We start from the raw sequence: 20,550 nt of genomic DNA on the forward strand, positions 1-20,550 counted from the left end.
TGTACCTCCTTGGCCTTCTGCTCATCCTTGCAAATGAAGGAGGAGCAACCCACTCAGACAGCTGTGCCCAAGCACAGACTCTCCAGGTGCTCCTCCCCACGTGGGCAGTGGGGTCAGGGACTTCCAATCCCTAAAGGAGCCAAGGAGGAGGACCACTTGAAATCTCAGCTCTCCCAAGAGAGACTGCCCAGTCATCCTAGGGAAGGGCTCTTCACGATTTACAACTTTCTGTGCTCCTCTGCCTTGGCCTGACTGCTCTCTGGGCTCCTCTCTGTGTGCGCAGTGTCATCCCATGGATCACAGGATGTCGTGCTGTTGTCTCCCTTCTAAGAAGTAAAATGACACAAGCAGGAGGGTTAGCAATAAAGTCAGATGGCTCAGAGAGGACAAAAAGGATCTACGGGAAGTCTTCCTTCAATTTTTAATAATTTTTAATGGTTTAATTCAAACTCCTTTTTTGGTTAGGGAATATGCAGAACATAGGAGTGAATATACAATAAAAAAATCTCCCTCCTCCCTCATCTCCTACATGCTCAATTCCACATACATACCACCCCCACCCCTAGGCAGTCAATGTTGCTAGTTTTTGGTGTTTCCTTCCAAAACCACCCTGTGCATATATAAATAAATATCCATACATTTACATATGTATTTGTGTGTATATTTGCCTACATTGCAAAGAATATATACAATCAGTTATGCTACGCATATGTTGTTTTAAAAAGATTTATTTTATTTATTTTTGAGAGAGAGAAGGAGAGAGAGTGGGGGGGGAGGGTAGAAAGAGAGGAAGAGAATACTCACTGCTGATTGTAGAACCCCATGTGGGACTTGATGTCACCACCCTGAGATCCTGACCTGAGCTGAAATCAGGGGTCGAGAGCTTGAAGATTGAGCCACCCAGGTGCCCCTACACAGATGTTTTGTAACCCAAATTTGCTTATAAGGGAGCAGTAATTAGGGAAGTGGTGTCAGTATAATGTGAGTCATGTTGGTGCATATGTGATTTTTCTCCCCAGGGTTAGATAATATTCTATCCCACCAAGTCACAACAATCGAGCAAGTACCTGGGTTCACTCCTGGCTCAGGATGCTTTGATAACATGCCAGGATCTGGGATCTAGAGATTCCTGGCCACCAACTCAAATGCCAGTTCAATATCTCGGTCTCTCCATCTATTAATTAGAACTGTTTCAACTGCAAATGGCTTAAGCAAAGGATGACTTACTTGGTCACATACTAAAAATGGTCAAGAGTCACTCTGGCTTCAGACTCAAGCGATATCCCCTAGAGTGGGTTTTTCCCACTTCAGCTCTGATTCCACAGCTTGTCTTTATTCTCGAGTTCCTGGGGTGCTCTTTGGCAGGTCCAAGAGGACCTCTCGCGATGGCAGTAGGGCTGCTACAGCTCTGACTCTACAGTCTTCCAGGTTCAAGTTCAGCGTAAAGAGCAAGAGCCTTTTCAGGTACCCTGAAGACTTATCCTGATGTGACCAACTTAGGTGTGCCCACTCCTAAAACAATCACCAAGGTCTGGGGGAAACGTACTGCTGCTTGATCTAAGTTTGGGTCACATACTTTATCCCTGGAACTGAGGATAAAGCCCCACCATGAACACATAGCCAGACAGTGAGAAAAAGAGATTTCCCAAATGGAAATCCAGGGCTGTTCCTAGAAAAGGGGGAATGAATACCAAGGCCACTTCATTATGAGATTCCATAGTAACATTAGCCCATTGGTTCTCAAAAAGTAATTCCCTCACTTTAATATTTTTCAACCAAGAAAACATAGATAACTTGAGAGAGCTTCCAGATGGTTCCAACGTATCTCCTAGTGGGAATATTCTTCTGATCCCACATTGAATCACAATGCATATAGTGTAACTGGCCCAAACACAGTCTGTGAACAGCTGGAAAAAATAAGTCATGCCATTTATTGATTCGTCCAAAAAATATTTAGAAACTGTCCTCCCAATTCTCTCAGATATCTCTCTTGCATATACAAACAGGAGGGTTTGTTTACCATTACAATTCACTGCTGACTTCCAAATTTACATTTACAAACCATAGGGTCCACCCACGGGAGACTGGCTGAACTAAATGCACTATATGCATAGGATGGAATATCACCCAAGCTTAAACAGGAAGGAACTCTGACACACGCCACAACATAGATGAACCTTGAGATAAGCCAGTCACAAAAGAATAAATATTGTATGGTTCCACTTTTATAAGATAACTAGACCATAACATTCACACAGACAAAAAGGAAAATGGTGGTTACCAGGGGCGAAAGAAGGGGAAAGGGGAAGTTAGCATTTAATGGGGACAGAGTTTCAGCTGGGGAAGATAAAATGTTCTAGAGATAGGCAGAAGTGATGGTTGCACAACAATGTGAATGTACTTAATGTGACCAAACTGTACATTTAAACATGGTAAAAATGGCAATAAATAAATAAATAAATAAATAAATAATGCCTGGGGGCTCAGTGGTGAGTGTCTGCCTTCGACTCAGGTCATGATCCTGGGATTCTGGGATCGAGTCCCACATCAGGCTCCTCACAGGGAGCCTGCTTCTCCCTCTGCCTATGTTTCTGTGTCACTCATGAATGAATAAATGAAATCTTTAAAAGAATAAAATAATAAAATTGTAAAAAAAAATGTTAAGTAAAAATAAATAAATATCATTAGTGAACGCAGATAGCAGAAAACGGCAAAGACTTCAAACTTTGGTGTTGTTTCCTACAGAAAATAAAACAGATAATGCGATAAGCTTCCAGAAATAAAATAGATCCTCAGTGACGTGACTGACTGACGAACAACAGTGGATCAAAAGAGAATAGAAGAAAATAGAATTTCGGGAGGTGTTAAACAAGAATCTAAAATTTCACAGAACGGTTAAAAACAGATTATAATAACTTAGGCAGTAATGAGTAAACTCAGCAAGTAATTATGAAGAAGTTATCTGGAACCCAACAGGTAGAAACAGAGAGATGGAAAATGAGAAACAGAAAAGGAACAAGGAGATCAGGAGGCTGGAGTGAGAGGGTTGAATGCATGTCTGACAAGAATTCAGAAGGAATTATGGGCGGGGGCGGGGTGGGGTGGTGGTGGTGGCAGGAAAGGGACTGATTACAGACGTAACTCGGAGTTTCTCAGGTCTTAAAAATAAAAATGTGGGGGGTGGCTGGGTGGGACAGTCAGTTGAGCCCTGACTCTTGATTTTGGGTGGGGGTCCTGACCTCAGGGTCATGAGATCAAGCCCCACCTCAGGCTCCACACTCTGCACGGAGTCTGCTTCAGGCTCAGACTCTCTCTCCCTCTCCCTCTGCCTTTCCCTGCCAGTGTGGTCTCTCTTTCTTTCTATTTATTTAGTAAGTAAATCTTTAAAAACAAAAGTGTGAGTTCTGGGTCTCAGAATGCCTTAAAATAATTCCTCAGGAAGAATTTTTCAAGGGAAAAGAGATCCACACACACCCACACATTCTGAAGTAAATCTTCAGAACACCAAAGAAAGGGAAAAGATCTTAAAAGCCACCAGAATTTGGTTACATTTAGCTCAAGGTAGGATTGTATATCCAGTGAGACTATTTATCTTGAACTGGATATAATAAAGACTATTCTGATCAATACAAAGTGGGAAGGTTTACCTCCCAAGAGACCTCCAACTTTTAAAGAAACTCAGAAAGGATATATCTTAAAGAAGAAAACAGTATCAGAAAGGAGCCCTGAATATCAAGAAGAAAAAGCACGGTTTTTGTTCTTAATAAAAACATGAGCAAATCTAAACAAGCATCGAGTTCACACGCAAAAATAAGATAATCTAATTTATGAGCTTAAACTAAGTCGAGATAGAACTTGAAATTCCAGGGTAGCCCAGGTGGCGCAGTGGTTTAGCGCTGCCTGCAGTCTAGGGAGTGATCCTGGAGACCCTGGATTGAGTCTCAGGTCAGGCTCTCTGCATGGTGCCTGCTTCTCCCTCTACCTGTGTCTCTGCCTCTCTCTCTGTGTCTCTATGAATAACTAATAAGAGATCTTAAAAAAAAAAAAAAAACAGAACTTGAAATTCCAGACAATATCATCCAGCAAGGAGCATTCTAAAGGTATTTTATTTTTCAGATAGAGGGTAGGATATGGATTAGCTTTGGAATTGTTTGGTTAAGTGTTGGCTAAGTGTACAAGTGGTTTTGGTGTTTGTTTAAGATTCAAGGGAATACACTAAAAAAAATTAGAAATCCTCATGATGGGGGGTGGGGGAGCGGCCTCAAGGAGCAAAGGGCGAGAAATGAACTCAGCCAGTAAATGCTGCAGAAGTTCATAGCAGCACCTAACAGTGAAAACCAACAGCTGTGATGTCTCCTTCCTACTTCAGAAGGAATTTTTAAAATAAAAGTTGACAGTTTTTCCTAAGCCTTCATTGCTCATTTTTTTTGTATGTGTGAACAGTACTTTGGATTGGAGGCTCCAGGGTCTTCTCTGGTTTGAGACACTGGGGATTTTACCCCATTCCCTGAAACATATCTGAAGATTCTGGGCTCTTTGCAGGGGCAAGAAAGAGTAAAGGAACGTTCCCATTTCGCATCTCTCACAGAGGGCAGGGGAATTGCCTGGTGCTTCCCAGATTGAGCAAGGACAGACACTACTCACGTCACTACATTCACTGAGCCAAGGAAGACCCAACCCAGGTCCCCTCTACTGCATCAAGGAGGCCGCCCTGCCTTTCTTCCCCCCTTCCCTGTCCCAGCCTCTCCCAGTCCAGCAGCCCGGTGTACACTGGAGCGGAGAGCCAAGCTCTGAGCAGTGCAGTTTGAAAAATGAACAGGACTGGGTCTTGAACAACAAATGTGAGGCCATTTCCAGGTCATGGAATCTGGAATCTGGTCCTGATGTTAAAGGACCCCATATCCAAAGGGGAAATGGGGAGTTAAGAAAACAGAGTTCAAAGCAGGGATTAGATTGGTACCTCGGGGGCTCAGGGGGCTAAGCCTCTAGGCTCTTGATCTCAGCTCAGGTCTTGATCTTGAGTTCAAGCTCTGCATTGGGCGCCACAGCAAAATAAGTATGTAGAACAGTGATTAGAAAATAAAACCAATTTCCTGTTTACACTCCAGTTTTTAATCCCTCAGGAAATACACATCCGTCTGGGCTTACTTGCCTGACCCCATGTCAGGGTCATGGGGTTGTCTCCATATGTATATATACAGTTTCTCCTCCAAGGTGGAGCCTGCGGATAAACCAGTAACTACTGGTTTCTCTGAGTAAACAAAAGCAAGGGGAGAAGGGTCCGACATCTGATTTCCTACAGAAAAGGAAAAGATTCAGAACCGTGCAGGGCTAGAGGGAGGGCAGGAGGACCAAGAGTAGAGGAAATTGGGGAGGAGGCAGGGTCAGAGAAAGGGAGCCTCCCGTTCCTACCCTCAGAGACTAAGCAACTTGGTAGGGGAGGAGAGGTTGCCAGACTCCGACATTAAGAGATCATAAAGATCATTTCATGCAACAACATCCAACCCCCCCCATAAACCCTCCAAACCCACCAAGTTGACACTGATTTATTAGTATGAAAAATGAAAAACATTTCTATCTGATCTGGCTATAAATGGACCGGTTTTGAAGCACTGACACTGACACATAGAAATTAATAGCATCTAACAAGCTCGTCTGAAGAATGAAAACAAAATGATTAAAATCCAGGGGACTTGTTCCATATCTGAATACTCCCAGCAAGCCCCCTGGTATGATCATCCATCCCCATGCTTCCCAACATGTGCTCAGCAGAGGAAGCACCACCTGTGCATCTTGTGAAAACACAAGTTTTGATTCAAGTTTTGTGTCAGGGGTGGGCAGAGTTTGTATCTCTGCCAAGCCCCTGAGCGGCCCGAGTTGCCCATGCCACAGGCCAGCACATCTGGGGCAGATTCACACTTGAGGCAGCAAGGATATAGGCTCCTGTCAATCACCCAATAGAACTTACCATGCCCCCCACTGTGGTGCCCTAAACCAGGGGATGGCAAACTTTTTTCTGTAAAAGGCCTGGTAGTAAATATTTTCAGCCTTGTGTGCCATTCAGTCTCTGTTGAGATTATTCAACTCTGCCCTTGAAGCATCGACAATGTGTAAAAAATTGGGTTTGGTTGTGTTTCAATAAAAATGTATTTACAAAAATGGGGACAGACTGGATTTGACCCTCAGGGTGAAACTTGCCAAACCTGTCCAATACTCTGAACATATTTTTGTGTCATCTCTGTGACCTTTTCTTATACAGGCTTATTTACAAATCTCTATCTAAGGACTAGGTGGTGAGGGGCCCTAGGGAGACAGACACAGGCCCTCCATTGTGAATCCCCACACACAGGGCCAGGACCCACTCATTTTAGCAACTCTGCACCCGCTCAGCACAGCCCAGTGATGTTAGGTGAAGGTGGGGGCTCTGAGCCAGTCTACCTGGATTTGAAGAACTGTTCTTCCCCTATGGTCTGCTAAGGAGGGATAAATCCTACCTCACAAAGATTTTCATAAAACCACATGGAGATACAAGGCTACTGACTCTGTTTGAATTAGAAAAAAAAAGCCAGAATAATAATCACTTGTTTTTCATTCTATAGACCATAACTTGCTTTCTTACCCTTCAGAAATACTTACATCTATATTTTATTATTTTATTTTATTTTTTATTTATATTTTATTCTATATATATAGTTTATTCTATATATTTATAGATGTATAAAGAAAATGAAAAAAGTTTTTAAAATTCCTATCATTTATTTATTTATTTTTATTTACTTATGATAGGCACACAGTGAGAGAGAGAGAGAGAGAGAGGCAGAGACACAGGCAGAGGGAGAAGCAGGCTCCATGCACCGGGAGCCTGACGTGGGATTCGATCCCGGGTCTCCAGGATCGCGCCCTGGGCCAAAGGCAGGCGCTAAACCGCTGCGCCACCCAGGGATCCCAAATTCCTATCATTTAAAAAGAAATTGAAGAATAATAGGCGTGTGTGTGTGTGTGTGTGTGTGTGTAGAGAAAGAACTAACTCTAATTACTGTAGAAAGGAAAGAGAGAAAGCAAGCAAGAAAGGAAGGAAGGGGGGGAAGCTTTGTTCCAAGCCTCACATAGTTCTATAAACCCCCCAGAAAGTTATCATCAAAATTGTAGATGCTTAAAGACGAATCTCAGCAGGTAAAAAGATTCTAAGTATATGAGAGTTAGTTTCACTTTACATTGAACAGAAGGAAATCATAAAAAGGAAGTTGGCCATTTGGGATGTAGAGTGGAACATAATTAAATTTAGTCTTATTGGGACCTTGTTTGCATGTCACAAACTGGCCCTCATTTGAACCCATCCAGAGAAAGGCATCTTCATAGCACATGATGTGCAGAAGCAAAGAGAGACCACATCTTCTCTGGGCAAAATTATTTTTCCTGTTGTTTCTATTTAATCAGCACTGGAGAAAAGGCTACAGCACCTGTTCCTTGAATTGAGGCCACTGGAGTGGGAATAGCAGAAAAAGAGGAGGCCGGGACACTGGCCAAAGGACAGGCAAGTGTGAGGAGCAGGGGCAGGGAGGGGCCCTAGGGAGTGGATGCTGTATCCTCCAGAGGCCCTGGGCTACTCTGGCTGGGGGCATGCGGAGGACCAGGCAGGGTCTTCAGGAGCTCACAGGATGATGGCAGCTGTTGTCTTCTCCTTGGATGGGGAAGGAGGCACTGAATTCTCCCCCAGTAGCTTTTTCTCTGACCCTTCCTCATCCTGAAAAAAAAAAAAAAAACAGGGAAAATCAATAATTTCTGGAGAAAAGATGGGGCCTAGTTAGCTTCCTGGGACTTGAAATCAGGTACAGGAAAAAAGGTAAGGAAGGAAAAGGTACTGAGGAGGGGTTGCTACCCAGAGACATGGGACAGGAAAGAGTAGAGAAGGACCTGAAAAGGCAGAGGGCAGAAGCTAACCTGAACACGATGCCGGCACACACTCTCCAGCCAAGAAGGAACCGAGCTGAGTACCAGAAAGAAGCTGAGCAAAGCTCCTGGTCCCAGCATTCCTCCCTGTTCCCAGAGCTTCACCAAACAGACCCAGCCTTTCCCCTGTGCCTCCCCAACAGCTCACCAGAGGCCGGGAGCTCTGGCCACGCGAACTTCTAAGAGCCATGCTCAGGGAAGTCAAGGATACGATGACCTGCAGGACACAGATAGCCAGTAGCAGAGCACGGATTCCCAGTAACAAATTCTGGAGATAAAGGAAGGAAAAAGACACAGTCAGGAGCCTACTTCTCTGATTCTTCTCTTATCACCACCTTATCACCCCAGCCACGTATCGAACTGTCCAACTACTTCCCACCGAAGCAGAGTGCATTTTCCAACGATGGGGTAGCCCTAGCTTCCACCCCATTTGCGTGTCTGCAGCGTGATCTTAAAACACCCCGTGAAGAGGTGGGTCGATTTCTTCATCCCTAGAATCTGGAACAGCCTGTAACTGTTTTGGACAACAAAATATAGTGGAGGCGACACTGTGCCAGTTACAGGGGTAGCCTTTCACTGGCCTGGCAGCTTCCATTTCCTACCTCCTGAAATATTCACAGTGGAATACTTCCCGTTGGAACCTAGATGTCATGCCATGAGAAGCCCAAGCCACATCGACGAGCCATCGTAGGCTCTCTGGTTGATAGCCTTAGCTGAGCTCCCAGCCATGTGAGCGCCATCTTGGAGATCCAACCCATTCGAGCTCTCAGATGACTTCACCCCTGACTGACATGTGACTGCAACTGCATGAGAAAACCCAGGTGAAGACTGCCTATCTGAGCCCACCCAGCCCACCGAACATGAGAAGTGATGATAAATTAGTCTTTAGCCACAATATGTTGGGTGTTGTGTTATGCAACAATAGGTAACTAGGACAATGGTACACCAGAAAAGATAGAAGGACACTCCATGATATTCTCTCTTGAATGTCTGCTCTTCGCTCCTCCAACCCTTTGACCCAGGGAATTCCTATGCCATGAACATCTGAGAAATGTCTCCAGCTTAAGCTAAAAACCTCCTGAACCACAGACCCAGGAGGACGGTCACACTCAAAGAGTCTACATCTCTGCCCTCCAGTGCCCCAGGTCCTTGAGAACAGACAGATGTGACAGGTTTCTGGAAGACTGGACTTTGTTCTCACCATCAGCATTTGCATGTAGATTCTACACCTATTCTCATTCCACTGTGACCAGCCACTCCTTCGCCACGTCTCTGTGTACCCAGTGGTCGTGTTCGTGACGTTAGATTCTGGGTAAACACACGCAGAGTCGATGTAAACGAAGCCATCAGTTTGCCAGGTTAAGCTATTCACACAGAGGACAAAAGCAGCCACGGCCATGGCAATACCAGCCAGCGTGAGCAGACCTGATGTGCAGCCCTAGAAGGAGAAATGCGGGACGCAAACCCTCCTTATTGAGAGCAGAGTTATGAGGTCCCGGCCCCAAACCTGTCTCCTCTTCCTCATTTCCCAGCCCAGGAAACCCTCCCCACCCCTCCCAGGATACAAGGAACCAAAGCAAAGAAGACAGAAAAATCGAGCAGAAAAACAGACATAGGAGGGGACAGAGGACACACAAGACTTACTGAGAGTTTGCCCCCATGCTTCTCATGGACAATGACCCCAGCTCCTGCTACAACAGCCTGCAGAGAGAAGACGCCAGAAAACTCAGCCTCCAGTTTACTCTCCTGAAGTGACCTCCCCACCACACCCCCTTCCCAAGACAGCTGATTCAAAGCAGGATCCAAGGGACTGGTAAAGAAACCAGTCATATGGACAGGACTCCATCACAGCTGCCCCACCTGCCCAACCTGGCCAAGAGCAACAAGATTGGCTTGCCCCTTAAGGCATGGCAAAGGGCATTCAGATCCGGGTCTTTGGCTTCTTCCCCAAATCCCTGACCCAGATCCAAAGGAACTTTCTCCTTGCCCATAACCACTTGCCTGCCACGGAGCTTAGAGCCCCTTCCTTACTTACCACAGACCCTGCCCAGAAGGCACAGCCCGAGGCACGCAGCTCCATCCAGGGCCCCAAGTAGAGCAACACTCCAAGAGCACAGCTCACAGCCCCCAACAATATCTGGGTCATCTGCAAGACAGGGTAAAAAGCCAACTCCCTTCCTGCAAGCCCATGAGTGCCAGGAGAGGCCACTCAGCTCCTACCTAGCTGACTTTCCTCTCCTTTTCCTGTCTTGACCTCTCTGCAGATTCTGGAAGGTTCTGCCCCCTTCAAATCCAGGAAGCAGCATGTCCTGGCTCTCCCCCATCCCTCTGACATGTCAGGCTTTTCGTCATTACTTTTTCCTCAATACCACACTGTTCTCCCACCTGATGATCCCACTTTTTTCCGCCTCATTCCCCCTTAGGAATCCCATCATCCTGTCCAGAATAGGCCAAAAGGATCCCCTTCAAGAAAGGCGTGTGTTAGCTGACAGCCCTCAGTGGTCAGCAGCTTCAGGGTCCCTCACCTCTCAAGCTACAGGCACACTCTTTGGAGATGGCCACCCAGCCATTGGTGAAGCAAGGTGGTGGGTACAAGGGCCACTTCCACTGAATGTGGCTCACCAACAAAGAGGCAGTACTTGCTCCCAAGCTCCCCACTGGACTGCAGAGACCTCGTTGGGCCTGCATTACGATCTGGCAGCTCCCTTTACCCAATCTTGCTCCTTCCTTTTTCATTTCATAGGTGTTACACTCCAATAAACCTTTTGCACATTTAACTGACTCAGCGTCTGGCCTCTGGAGAACCCCACCATCACTGCCTCTTGGCCATCACCACCTGCACAGCCCTCCAGCATTTCAGATTTGTCACACCCGGGCTCCACACCTCACCCCCCAGAGTCTGCCTCTCCTGCCTTCCAGGGCCTCAGGCTCCTGGTCACCAACACGCCAACTTCAGCATGTTCTTGGATTCCTCTCTTCCCTTGTACCCCAAGTCCACTCACTCCCAAGTCTTGGAGATGCCATCCACAGATGACAGAGATGCCTCTCTTTCCTTGTCATTTTTGCTGGGCCCGCCCAGGTAGACACAGACCCTTCGCCCTTCTTCCCTGGACACTTCCTGGTTGGGAGGCAGCCTAGAGCCCGGGTTCCTGCCCGGAAGCCACTCGCAGCCTCCCCATTACTAAAGCTGATTCAGGACAACTTCTCATCCTGTCAGTCAAGGCTCTCCACAGTTGGGCCCCAGGCTGCATTTCCAGTCTGATCTGCCATGAGTCCTACTCCCTTTACTCTGACAAAACTTGCCCAGTGCTTTCTGACTTCTTCACCCTTGCTTTTGCTGTTCCTTTGACCGGGACATCCTTTTTTCCATCCTTCACCTCTATCTGTCTATACGTAGTCTTCCTCCATGCAAGGTTTGGCTCAGATGCCAACTCCTGAAGGTTGATCCCCGATGATGTCACCCACTCTACCTTTCATTCTAGACATGCGTGTAATGGTCTGGTCCCTTCTGATAGATGCTGAGCACCTTTAGGGTATGGCCTAGGGACTCTCTCTCTAGTTTTCCCCAAAGTGCCTACCAGGATGCCTCACATCTGTAAGCCCTCAGTCCATACGGGCTCCATTAAACTCAGCTAACAGCCACCTGTCCCCCACCTCCGGCTGGGACCACACCCACTATATCAAAGAAGCCCATCATTCTTTTCCACCTAAATGTATGGGGAACCTGCCAAAACTTTGTTTCCCAAAAAAAGATGGCATACAAACAGGAAGTTCTCATGAAGAGTCAACCCACTTTTTCCCCATCCTGTTCAAGGAGAGCTACCATCCTCAGCAGCACCTGGTCCGCTTACCCCCAGTGCCAGCTGCCCATAGCTCATCTTGGTCTTGGAAGGGCCAGCGTCCTGAGGGTGAGAAAAGAACTCCTTCAGGGAAGCCCCAGCTTTTAACAGTTGTGCCAAAGCCGATTCCTGGTGGATGTGGATGTTGATGTGGGTGGGCTGGGACAGTGTAGAGGCCACATCGACTCCATTCACGGTCACCGTGTTTTGGGTCATCCTGCCTGCTGGGAAGAAGATATACAAAAGTGAGGTCTGGGAATCAGCTAAGGGAAAAAAGAATATGTTGCATTAGTAAAGGGAGAGAAAACAGTCCCTTATCAAGATCCAAAGGATCTTCCCAGGACAGGTGGCAGTGTCACAGTGGTCTTAATCTGGGAAGCAAACCCAAATCACCTCTAGAGTTTTTCACCACTTATATTCTTGGGCTTATCCCCAGAATGGTCTGACACTGACACAGTATGTCTGGGTCTTGGGTTGGGCAAGAAAAGGAATCTGAATTAGTTCAGGGACTTAGTATATATATTTATACGTAGTACTTTCATATGGTTAAGAAAATTCAAAAGATACAAAAGGATATACCTTTAAAACTTCCCATCTTTCTCTCCCAGCCATCTAGTTGCCTTCTAGTTGGGAACAAATATTGCCATTTTTAAATATATCCTACGATGACACTTTTTGCATAGAAAAGCATATAAAAATATTTTTTGCATATAAAAAGCATTTTAAAAAGCATATAAAAAATCCCCCTCTTCCCACAAATGGCAGGATTCTGCATACACTGTGTACAATGATTTGTTCACCCAACTGTGTTTTGAAGATAATTGTACATCAATCCATAAAATGCTTTCTTACTCATTTGTCTGGCTTCTCAGTGTTCCATTGTCTGAATGCTTCACAATTGTTTTCAGCAGGCTCCTATTTTTTTTTTAAGATTTTATTTGGCAGAGACAGAGGAGAGAGAAAGCAAGAGAGCACAAGCAGGGGGAGGGGCAGAGAGAGAGGGAGAAGCAGGCTCCCCACTGAGCAGGGAGCCTGACCCAGGGCTCCATCCTGGGACCCCGAGATCATGACCTGAGCCAAAGGCAGACACTTACATGACTGAGCCACCCAGGCACCCCTCAGTGGGCTCCTATTGATAGACATGGATTTCCTCTTGCAAACAGTGGGAAATGGCAGGTCAATGGGAATAGGCATGTATCCTTTCAATAGATAGGCCTTGGGCAAGGCTACCCCATGCCATAAGTAGGAGCAAGTTCGAAGAATGTCCACTACCCCTCTCCGTGACCAGCAGGAGGTTTCAGCAAATTTTTTAATTGTTTTCAAATATGTATCAGGAAAATTATATCCCATTATAGATTTTAACCAGTTTTATGCAGCAAAATGCCCCCCTTTCGGTGGATATCTCAGTGAGATTTGACAAATTCGTGCATTTGTACAACTCCAACTACAATCAAGGTAGAGAACATACTACATCACACAAAGTTCCCTAATGTTCTCTCCCCAGTAAAACCCTCGGCCCCTGGCCCAAGGCAGCCACTACTCTGCTTTCTGTGACTATTTCAGTATAGTTTCAATCCATAGTTCTCTTATTATGAATAATATTGGTCATCTTTTCATATGTTTGATACATTTTCCCCCTTCTTTTGTGAGCTCTCTGTTCATATCTAATGTCCTTCTTGTTTTACTGTTTTACTTTGTATAAGATCTTGGGTATTCGAAAAACTAATCATGTGACGTGATTTCCAAATATTTCTTTACAATTTGTGATTTATTTTTTTATTAACCACAGTTTCCATCTTTATTCTGACTTCTGGGTTTTATATAATACTTAAAAAAAAAAAAGACTGTCCCACATCAAGATTATCAAGATTATAAAATAATTCTTCCCTGTTTTCTTCTAAGTGGTGGTAGGCTTTCAGTTTTCACATTTAAATGTTGATCCATCTGGGATTTATCTTGCAAGTTGGAAGGTTCAGATCCAAGTTGTTGTGGGGTTTCTTTCCCCAGATGGTTTACTTCTGAAGGGTATGTTCTGTCTGAGGAATATATTATCTTTCTCCTACTGAATTAAAATGTTCTCCTGAGCAAAAACGAAATTCTTATAGGAATTCAGATCTATTCTAGTCTTTATATTCTGCCCATTGGTGTGTCCAACACATCAGGCACCATTGCTACAATGATAAGTGTGAAGTTTAATATTTAATTGAGCTAAAAAAATAATAATTGAGCTATTTTGTGACCCCTTCATGTTATTTTTTTCTTTCATGGACTTTTGCTAGGTTACTTCTCCATATGCACTTTGAGATCAACTTGCCCTGCTCCAAAAGCAATCCTCCATAGTAGTTCCAATGGGCATCCTACTTCAGCGGCACTGATGGGAATCTCAACAGTATTAATAATTATTCTAACATTAGCAATGGTGGCAATCCTAAAGTCCTCCCTTGAATTCTATGTGCCATCCAAAGCAGTGTCATTCTTGTGCCTACCTGGTCTCCTTGGGGACAGGAGTTTAACAATTCTGCCAACACGCAAGTAGGTTCAGAGACACACACAAGGAAGTCCAGCCTGGATTCCAGCAAGATCTTCCCTCGGGTCCCAGGAGCCAGCAGAGGTGGCTGGGACAGCCCTGAATGTGCCTTGGGATCCAGCTCCCTCTGAGCCCCCTGAGTACCACCACTTCCCCCATCACGCTCCAATGCCAGCTCAGCCAAGCTCCGGGCTCTTCTCCTGGTCCATCCCAGTCCCATGAGGACTCTCCTCCCACTCTACCCTTGCCCTGGTGTGAGGCTCTGCCCCGCTGCCCTGGCTACTCTCTCTGCCTCACTCCTCCCAGCGCTCCTGGAGCTGGGGAGAGAGGATGGGGACCTGTGCTACATCCTGGCCCCTCCAGTTCCGGCATTGCTCTGAAGGACCTCTCACCACCAAAACGCCTGAGCTTTAGCCACCTTACCAGAAACAAAGGAGGGGTGAGGCCTGGTGAAGCTGCTGCAGCCAGACCCATGTCCTTTTCTTTCCCCAGGTCACACCCTGTCTAGAGCATCCTTATCCACCCCCAGCAAGTTCTATGGGAACTGGGAATGGGGAGAGAGCAGTATCCTGTGAGATAGAATGGGGACTTTGGACTGGCCTTGGGGACTCCTCAAGAGAGCAAGGTCATATTTCCCTCCGGGTAAGGGGCCACAGGCCGGTGGGAGCCCTGCTCACCTGCTGTCCTCTGGGAGCCTCAGCAGAGCAGGGCTGGGAGGATCCACCTATAGCTGAGGACCAGCCAGCAGTTGAGAAAGAGAAGAGTGGAAGGAAGGGGTGGAGGGAGGAGGGTCTGACCTTCAGCTTTGCAACTTCCCAGAAGACAGCTGGGACAAAGGGGCCCCTCTAGGGGAATTCCATCTCAAGTAGATAACCGGGCTGCTGAGACGGGCAGAGTGCATACATGTGAGTGTGTGTGCTCACGCGCATGTACACACACACACACACTGCTGACTCACAACACACATGGGGCACACACTCACAGCACCTGAACACTTGTGTTCAAAAAGCACCTGCCCCGGTGGCCGAAGGGGAGAGGACAGCTTCTCGGGGTTCCCCAGGGCTCCTCAGCATCCAGGGCTCTGGGGCCGCCCCCTCACACCCACACCCTGCAGGCCAGAGCCCAGGGAGGGACTGACAGCTGGAAACCCCCCAGGCAGGGGCCCCTCCGCCAGGCTGTCTTCCAGAGAGGCTAATGATCAAGTTCGGCCCCTCCTCCACCCTGCCCTTCTGGTGCTCTATCAGCTTCCTCCTCCATCCTCCTGGTTCCTGGCTCCAGCTCCAGCCCAGCCCAGCCCAGCCAGCAATCCCTGCTGGCACACTCAGCCCCCGGTGGCCCTTAGAAGAGCAGGTGAGGCCGGGGGACAGCCCTTTCCCAGGACCCTGCCCCACTGGACTCCCCACCCAACCCATCACAGGCCTCTAAAGCCCAGCCCAGAGCTTACTGGGGATGGAGGGAGGAAGAGGACCAACCACCAGTTGCCAATGGACTCCAAGAAGGTGGCAGGAGCAGAGGCCAGCCATGTCCCTGTTTGACACCAAGTCAATCTGGCCTTGACCTTCGCTTTCACCTCAACTTCTTTCTTCATTGTTGGGGGGGGGTGCTCGGCTTGAATAGTCCAGCTGGAACTGTGTGACTGCTGGTGGAGAGGGAGGTACTTAGGGGCTGAAGGTACTTAGGGGTCGTCAGACCTGTCTGCAGAGCATCTGCAGCAACAGGAGCCAGGACTGGGGTTCTGACCTGTCACCCGCGGGCTCAGAGTAGGACTTTTGGTGGCACAGGCAGGCTGGCAGAAGAGGGTGGAGAGGCGAGGCCCTCGGGGCACTGCTGGGTCCAGATCTTGACGCTGTGGGAAGATGGAGGGAGAAGCAGATCTGGGGTGAAGAAGGGGGTTCCAGCAGGTTCGACGGCTGCCACAGCACCAGCAGAGTCAGGCTGTCCTGACACGACACCTGGAGAAAGGACCGGGGATGCTGCTTTGTGACCATGGACCTCCACCAGCCCCAAAGGCCAAGGAAATCCTTGAAAACATTCTTCTAGTTTTTCCTCCCTGACACTCCCTTCCTCTCTCGCAGACAGAGGTCCGCAGGTATGGAGACAGTGGACAGTGGTGAGGTGGCCCCTGGGGCACCCCAGCCCATGCACATTAACGTGCACATCCACCAGGAGTCCGCTCTGGCCAAGCTCCTGACCAGTGGGTGCTCCCTGCTGCGGTCCCACTTCCCTGGGGCCACCTTCCAGACCTGGAGCAGGAGTCGGCTGCTCTTGGCCTCCTGGGTGAGTAGCAGCCCAGAGGATCTCCCAGCCTCCCCATATCAGGAAAAGAAGACCCTCTTTGTGCTGTGCACACCCTTGGCCAGACTCTCTGAACTGGATGCCCGGCAGTTTTGCTCCATTTCTGACTGTTGACTCCCTTACTGGCCTTTGCAATAAAAGCTTTGGGCTAGAAGGGTGCAGGGGAGCCATGGTCATTTAAAGCCGTCGTTGCCGGAGCCTTGAGCCACCCTGTCCCCTCCACCAGATCCCGCTTGGGCTGGCTCCCTCTCCTCCTTTCTCCCTCCTCACATTCTCTTTCATGGGGTTCCACGTATTTATACCTGGAGGGGCAGGACCTGAAAGCTGCCTGAGTCTTGGTGGCAGAGGGTTGCTCCTGGGCCCAGGAATCTGAGAATTCAGTTTCTTAGATTTTTCTTCCTCCTCCAGGTGATACAGATCGTGCTGGGGGTGTCAAGTGGAGTTCTAGGAGGGTTCCTCTACATCTTCTACTGCTCCACCCTGTGTAGCTCAGGAGCTGCCATCTGGACAGGGGCTGTGGTGAGTGGGGTAGGAGGATGGTTGACAGGCCAAGAAGGGGCAGATTCACCTCCTGGCAGGGGTGACAGACCATCACCATCACCGTGGTACTGTAAAATGTCAGTTGTCAAAAAGCCCCAAGGTGGTGGAGGCTGATTCCCTGTTTCTAAAGATGAGAAAATAGCCAAAGGAAGTGGTGCTCTGTCAAAGCTGCCTGGCCCCTGCGGTGGTTTCCCACCAGCCTGGCGGCCTCCTCACCACATTCAGCAGCAAATATCAACCAAAAACCTAGGACCCAGCTCATTTCCAGACACTTGCACTGAGATGGGGAGACAGAACATGGTCATTTTCCATTATCTTCTGCTGGTCCTGCACGCAGTGGGAATCCAGTGGGTGCCACCAAATGACAGTGGTGAATATCCACTGGTGGGGGTGTGCAGTCTGCAATAGGGGCTTGGGGGCAGCTCGTGGTAGTACTGAGGGCCCTTTGGCCTGCCCACATTCACAGAATATTTATTGAGAGAAGGGCCAAAAAATCATCCTCATCCACCCAATGGCAAAACACTCAGATTAGCTACAGCATCGCCAAACAGGATTGGAATCCATCTGTCCACCGGGATATACCACACTTCCTGTTCTGTCAGCCCAGGTGGTGGGACTGCCACCGCTGGGACAGCTGCCCCAACGAGAGGCCACCCACAGACCCATCCTGCGCTGAGAGCTTCTCCAACAGCCTAGGACTTCCACTCCCCCATCTGGAATTTCCACAAAGCACCATTGCTTTAAAAGGAAGATTTTGGAGAAGGGAAGAAGGGCTCTTTGATGTCACTAGAACAGAGGGTCCTGTCCCCTGGGAAGTTTGACCCAGGCCTGACTACAGACAACAAAGCTTAGCTCAAACCTCAGATCCACCTGGAATGTTCCAAGGAAGGACCAGCCGATGACTGGTTCTGTCCATTGGAGCTACAGAGGGGAAGAGAGGCAGCAGCTGGAGGGCTTGTGTCTCCTGTGCTAACTCTGCTCCTGCTTCCATCTCTCCCCAGGCTTCGCTGGCTGGAGCTGTCGCCTTCATTCACCAGAAACGGGGTGGCATCTGCTGGGTGAGTCTGGGGAAGGACACAGGTGGACACCGGGCCCAGAAGCTGGAGGCCACCCCAACCAGAGCCTGCCCATCTCTCCCCAGCCGGGTCCTGAAGAGACTGAGTCTCCAAGGTCTCCCTCTGCCTCCTTGCCTCACCAGGCCTTGCTGAGGATCCTGCTCGCCCTGGCAGCTTTCTCCACAGCCACCGCTGCCATCGTCATCGGAGCCAGTAATTTCTATAGGCACCGCTTTTATTTGAGAGACTTCATCTGTGATGTCTCCTCGAAGGCCTGGTCCTGGGCCCCCCTGAGCCCTAGCACTCCAAGCCCAGAAGAAGCCACAAGGCTGCACCTGTGTCTCTCCTATCTGAGCATGCTGGAGGTAGGGGGGCCAGAGGAAGGGGCGCAGCGGGCGCTGGGCAAGGAGGGCTGTGTCACCTGTTCCCCACCCAGCTTGACTGTCACCACAGATGTGTCACTGAACAGACTAGAAACAGTCCCTGTAGTTGAGGGTGTTACAGACTAGTGGGAAACCCAAACACTGAAATAATCACAAATGAACCAGCGTTGCAAGTGTGCAAAGCGCTGCAGAGGCTCGATCCCCTCCAGCCTTGGGGCTGCTGGGGCACTACACATCGTAACCTGAGCCCCTCACTGTTCGGGTGAGGACGGGGAGGGAGGCCAGATGAGAGGGGTTTCTGGCTACTCTCTGCTCACTAGACTCGTTAACATCCCCCCCAAAACCAGGTAGGGCTCCTTCCTCAGCCTCTCTAGAAGCTACAGACGTGAGGAAGGGGGAGAGAGACTCTGTGTTGGAAATGAGAGTGAGCACAGAACACAGATGGCAACCATCACTCTGGTGCCCATGGCTTTGGTTCTCTGTTCCCAGGCCCTGTTCATAAGCTTTCAGGTCATGCTGTTGGGTATCTGGGTTCTGCTGCTCCTGGCATCTCTGGTTCCCCTGTGTCTGTTCTGCTGGAGTAGGTCCCGACATAAGGTGAGTCCCTAACATGTGTGTCTGTGTGTTCAGGGGGCAGGGGTGTCCAGAGGAGCAGAGATGGGTGGGGCATGGCTTGGGGCAGGAAAGGATCCTTACAGTGAGTCCTGCGCCTGTCTTTCTACCCTAACGGGGGCTTGGCCCAAAGAGCACCTATCCCTGACCGGGTGGCCCCCAAGAAGCCATGAAAGTCTATATCCACGGTGGGATGCTGGGGCTCTTGGCATCGAGTACCATGAGGCTAATGCTGGCTCTGGGTGGCTCCAGAACAAAGCTGCTCTAGAGGAAAAAATGTATGTCTCCTCTCTCCATGTTATGTTGCCCCTCTGCCTCCCTTAGAAAATAGACCAGAAGAAACTGCTGGAAGCAAATGGAATCTAGCCTTGCTTCTCCTAAGTGCTCATGCCTGGACTCTTTCTGGACTGCCTCTGGCTCCTGGGAGAAGGATCAGGCTGGGGAAAAGAGACTCTACGCTAGCTCCAGTTACCTTCCTCCACTGCCAACAGCCACAGCCATGGCCAGAGTCCCCTCCACCAATCATCACACCACTCTTGCCCATTTCTGGCTCACCTTTACCATTCCGCCTTGCCTCATGGCCCCTCATGAGCAATGAAGACAATAAACTGTCTTGTTTCTCCCAACTTCTTGCTTAGTTATTCCAGGGAATTCCTCTTGGCTAAACGAGGCAGAGGAAATGAGCCCAAGCAAACCTCTGATGCTCCTCCCTCTCCCAACCTCCTCTCTAGGTCTGGAGTCACTGGCAAAATGTAGGAAACCAGAGGTGACAGTGCCACACTGGGGTTTGTAACCAAGGGTTGGGGGGTGGGATCAAAGAGGGTGTCATTACCCTTCAGCCCAAAAGATCAGGAAAAGGAGCACTGTGTTTCAGCCAGTGACTACGAAAGCTGATGGAAATGGTGCTTGATTTGAGCTGTCGCCTCCCCAGAGAAATGCCGGCACCCTGAGATGACCTTTCAGAGAGGGATCCTAGGGAATGAACACCCAAACTACCCCACTCTGATCTCTTGCTAGCATTCCTTATTGACCAAATCTGACATCTTAGAACATGAGAGCTTAGATGTGACCAATATAAGAGTCTCCTTGAGGGCACAGAGTAGGCTAGAGGAAGGCAGAAAGACTATCTGGAGAGGCCAATGAAAGCTGTCTACAAGAATGACTTGTGTTTGTGTGAAGAAATAATGTTTGAAAAACCCCCAAGTTTGGTGAAAGCCATAATCCTCAAGATCCAGGAAGTGCAAAGAACCCTACACAGAACAAACTCAAAGAAGTACAAGCATGGACATATGAGGATCTAACTGCTAAAAACTAAAGACAAAGAAAAAAAATCTTGGGATCCCTGGGTG

The 20,550-nt window shown here is 48.4% G+C and overlaps 2 protein-coding genes across 6 annotated transcripts; one reads left to right on the plus strand and one right to left on the minus strand.

Annotated features, from left to right (window-relative positions):
- Nucleotides 1-7,407: 7,407 nt before the first annotated feature.
- On the minus strand, nt 7,408-15,152 carry TMEM176B (transmembrane protein 176B). 2 transcript variants are annotated; one of them, XM_038559712.1, is made up of 7 exons: nt 14,994-15,152; nt 11,802-12,013; nt 9,986-10,096; nt 9,595-9,651; nt 9,152-9,388; nt 8,099-8,218; nt 7,408-7,744 (listed from the first exon to the last, which is right to left on the minus strand). In XM_038559712.1, exons 2-7 carry the CDS (start codon nt 12,003-12,005, stop codon nt 7,652-7,654), a joined length of 822 nt encoding a protein of 273 aa, XP_038415640.1. In that variant the 5' UTR covers nt 12,006-12,013; nt 14,994-15,152; the 3' UTR covers nt 7,408-7,651. The 2 variants fall into 2 exon arrangements, with proteins under 2 accessions (XP_038415640.1, XP_038415641.1); XM_038559713.1 differs by having other exon boundaries at nt 11,802-12,010; nt 14,994-15,146.
- A 356-nt stretch (nt 15,153-15,508) lies between these two features.
- TMEM176A (transmembrane protein 176A) lies at nt 15,509-19,827 on the plus strand. Of its 4 annotated transcripts, none has more exons than XM_038559710.1 (7): nt 15,509-15,666; nt 16,392-16,593; nt 17,020-17,130; nt 18,153-18,209; nt 18,293-18,571; nt 19,079-19,186; nt 19,526-19,827. In XM_038559710.1, exons 2-7 carry the CDS (start codon nt 16,408-16,410, stop codon nt 19,565-19,567), a joined length of 783 nt encoding a protein of 260 aa, XP_038415638.1. In that variant the 5' UTR covers nt 15,509-15,666; nt 16,392-16,407; the 3' UTR covers nt 19,568-19,827. The 4 variants fall into 4 exon arrangements, with proteins under 4 accessions (XP_038415638.1, XP_038415636.1, XP_038415639.1 ...); XM_038559708.1 differs by lacking the exon at nt 15,509-15,666 and adding an exon at nt 15,692-15,815; XM_038559711.1 differs by lacking the exon at nt 15,509-15,666 and adding an exon at nt 15,834-15,970.
- The last annotated feature ends 723 nt before the right edge of the window (nt 19,828-20,550 follow it).

This window comes from Canis lupus, chromosome 16, assembly GCF_011100685.1.
Source record: "Canis lupus familiaris isolate Mischka breed German Shepherd chromosome 16, alternate assembly UU_Cfam_GSD_1.0, whole genome shotgun sequence".
Classification (NCBI taxonomy): Eukaryota; Metazoa; Chordata; class Mammalia; order Carnivora; family Canidae; genus Canis; species Canis lupus.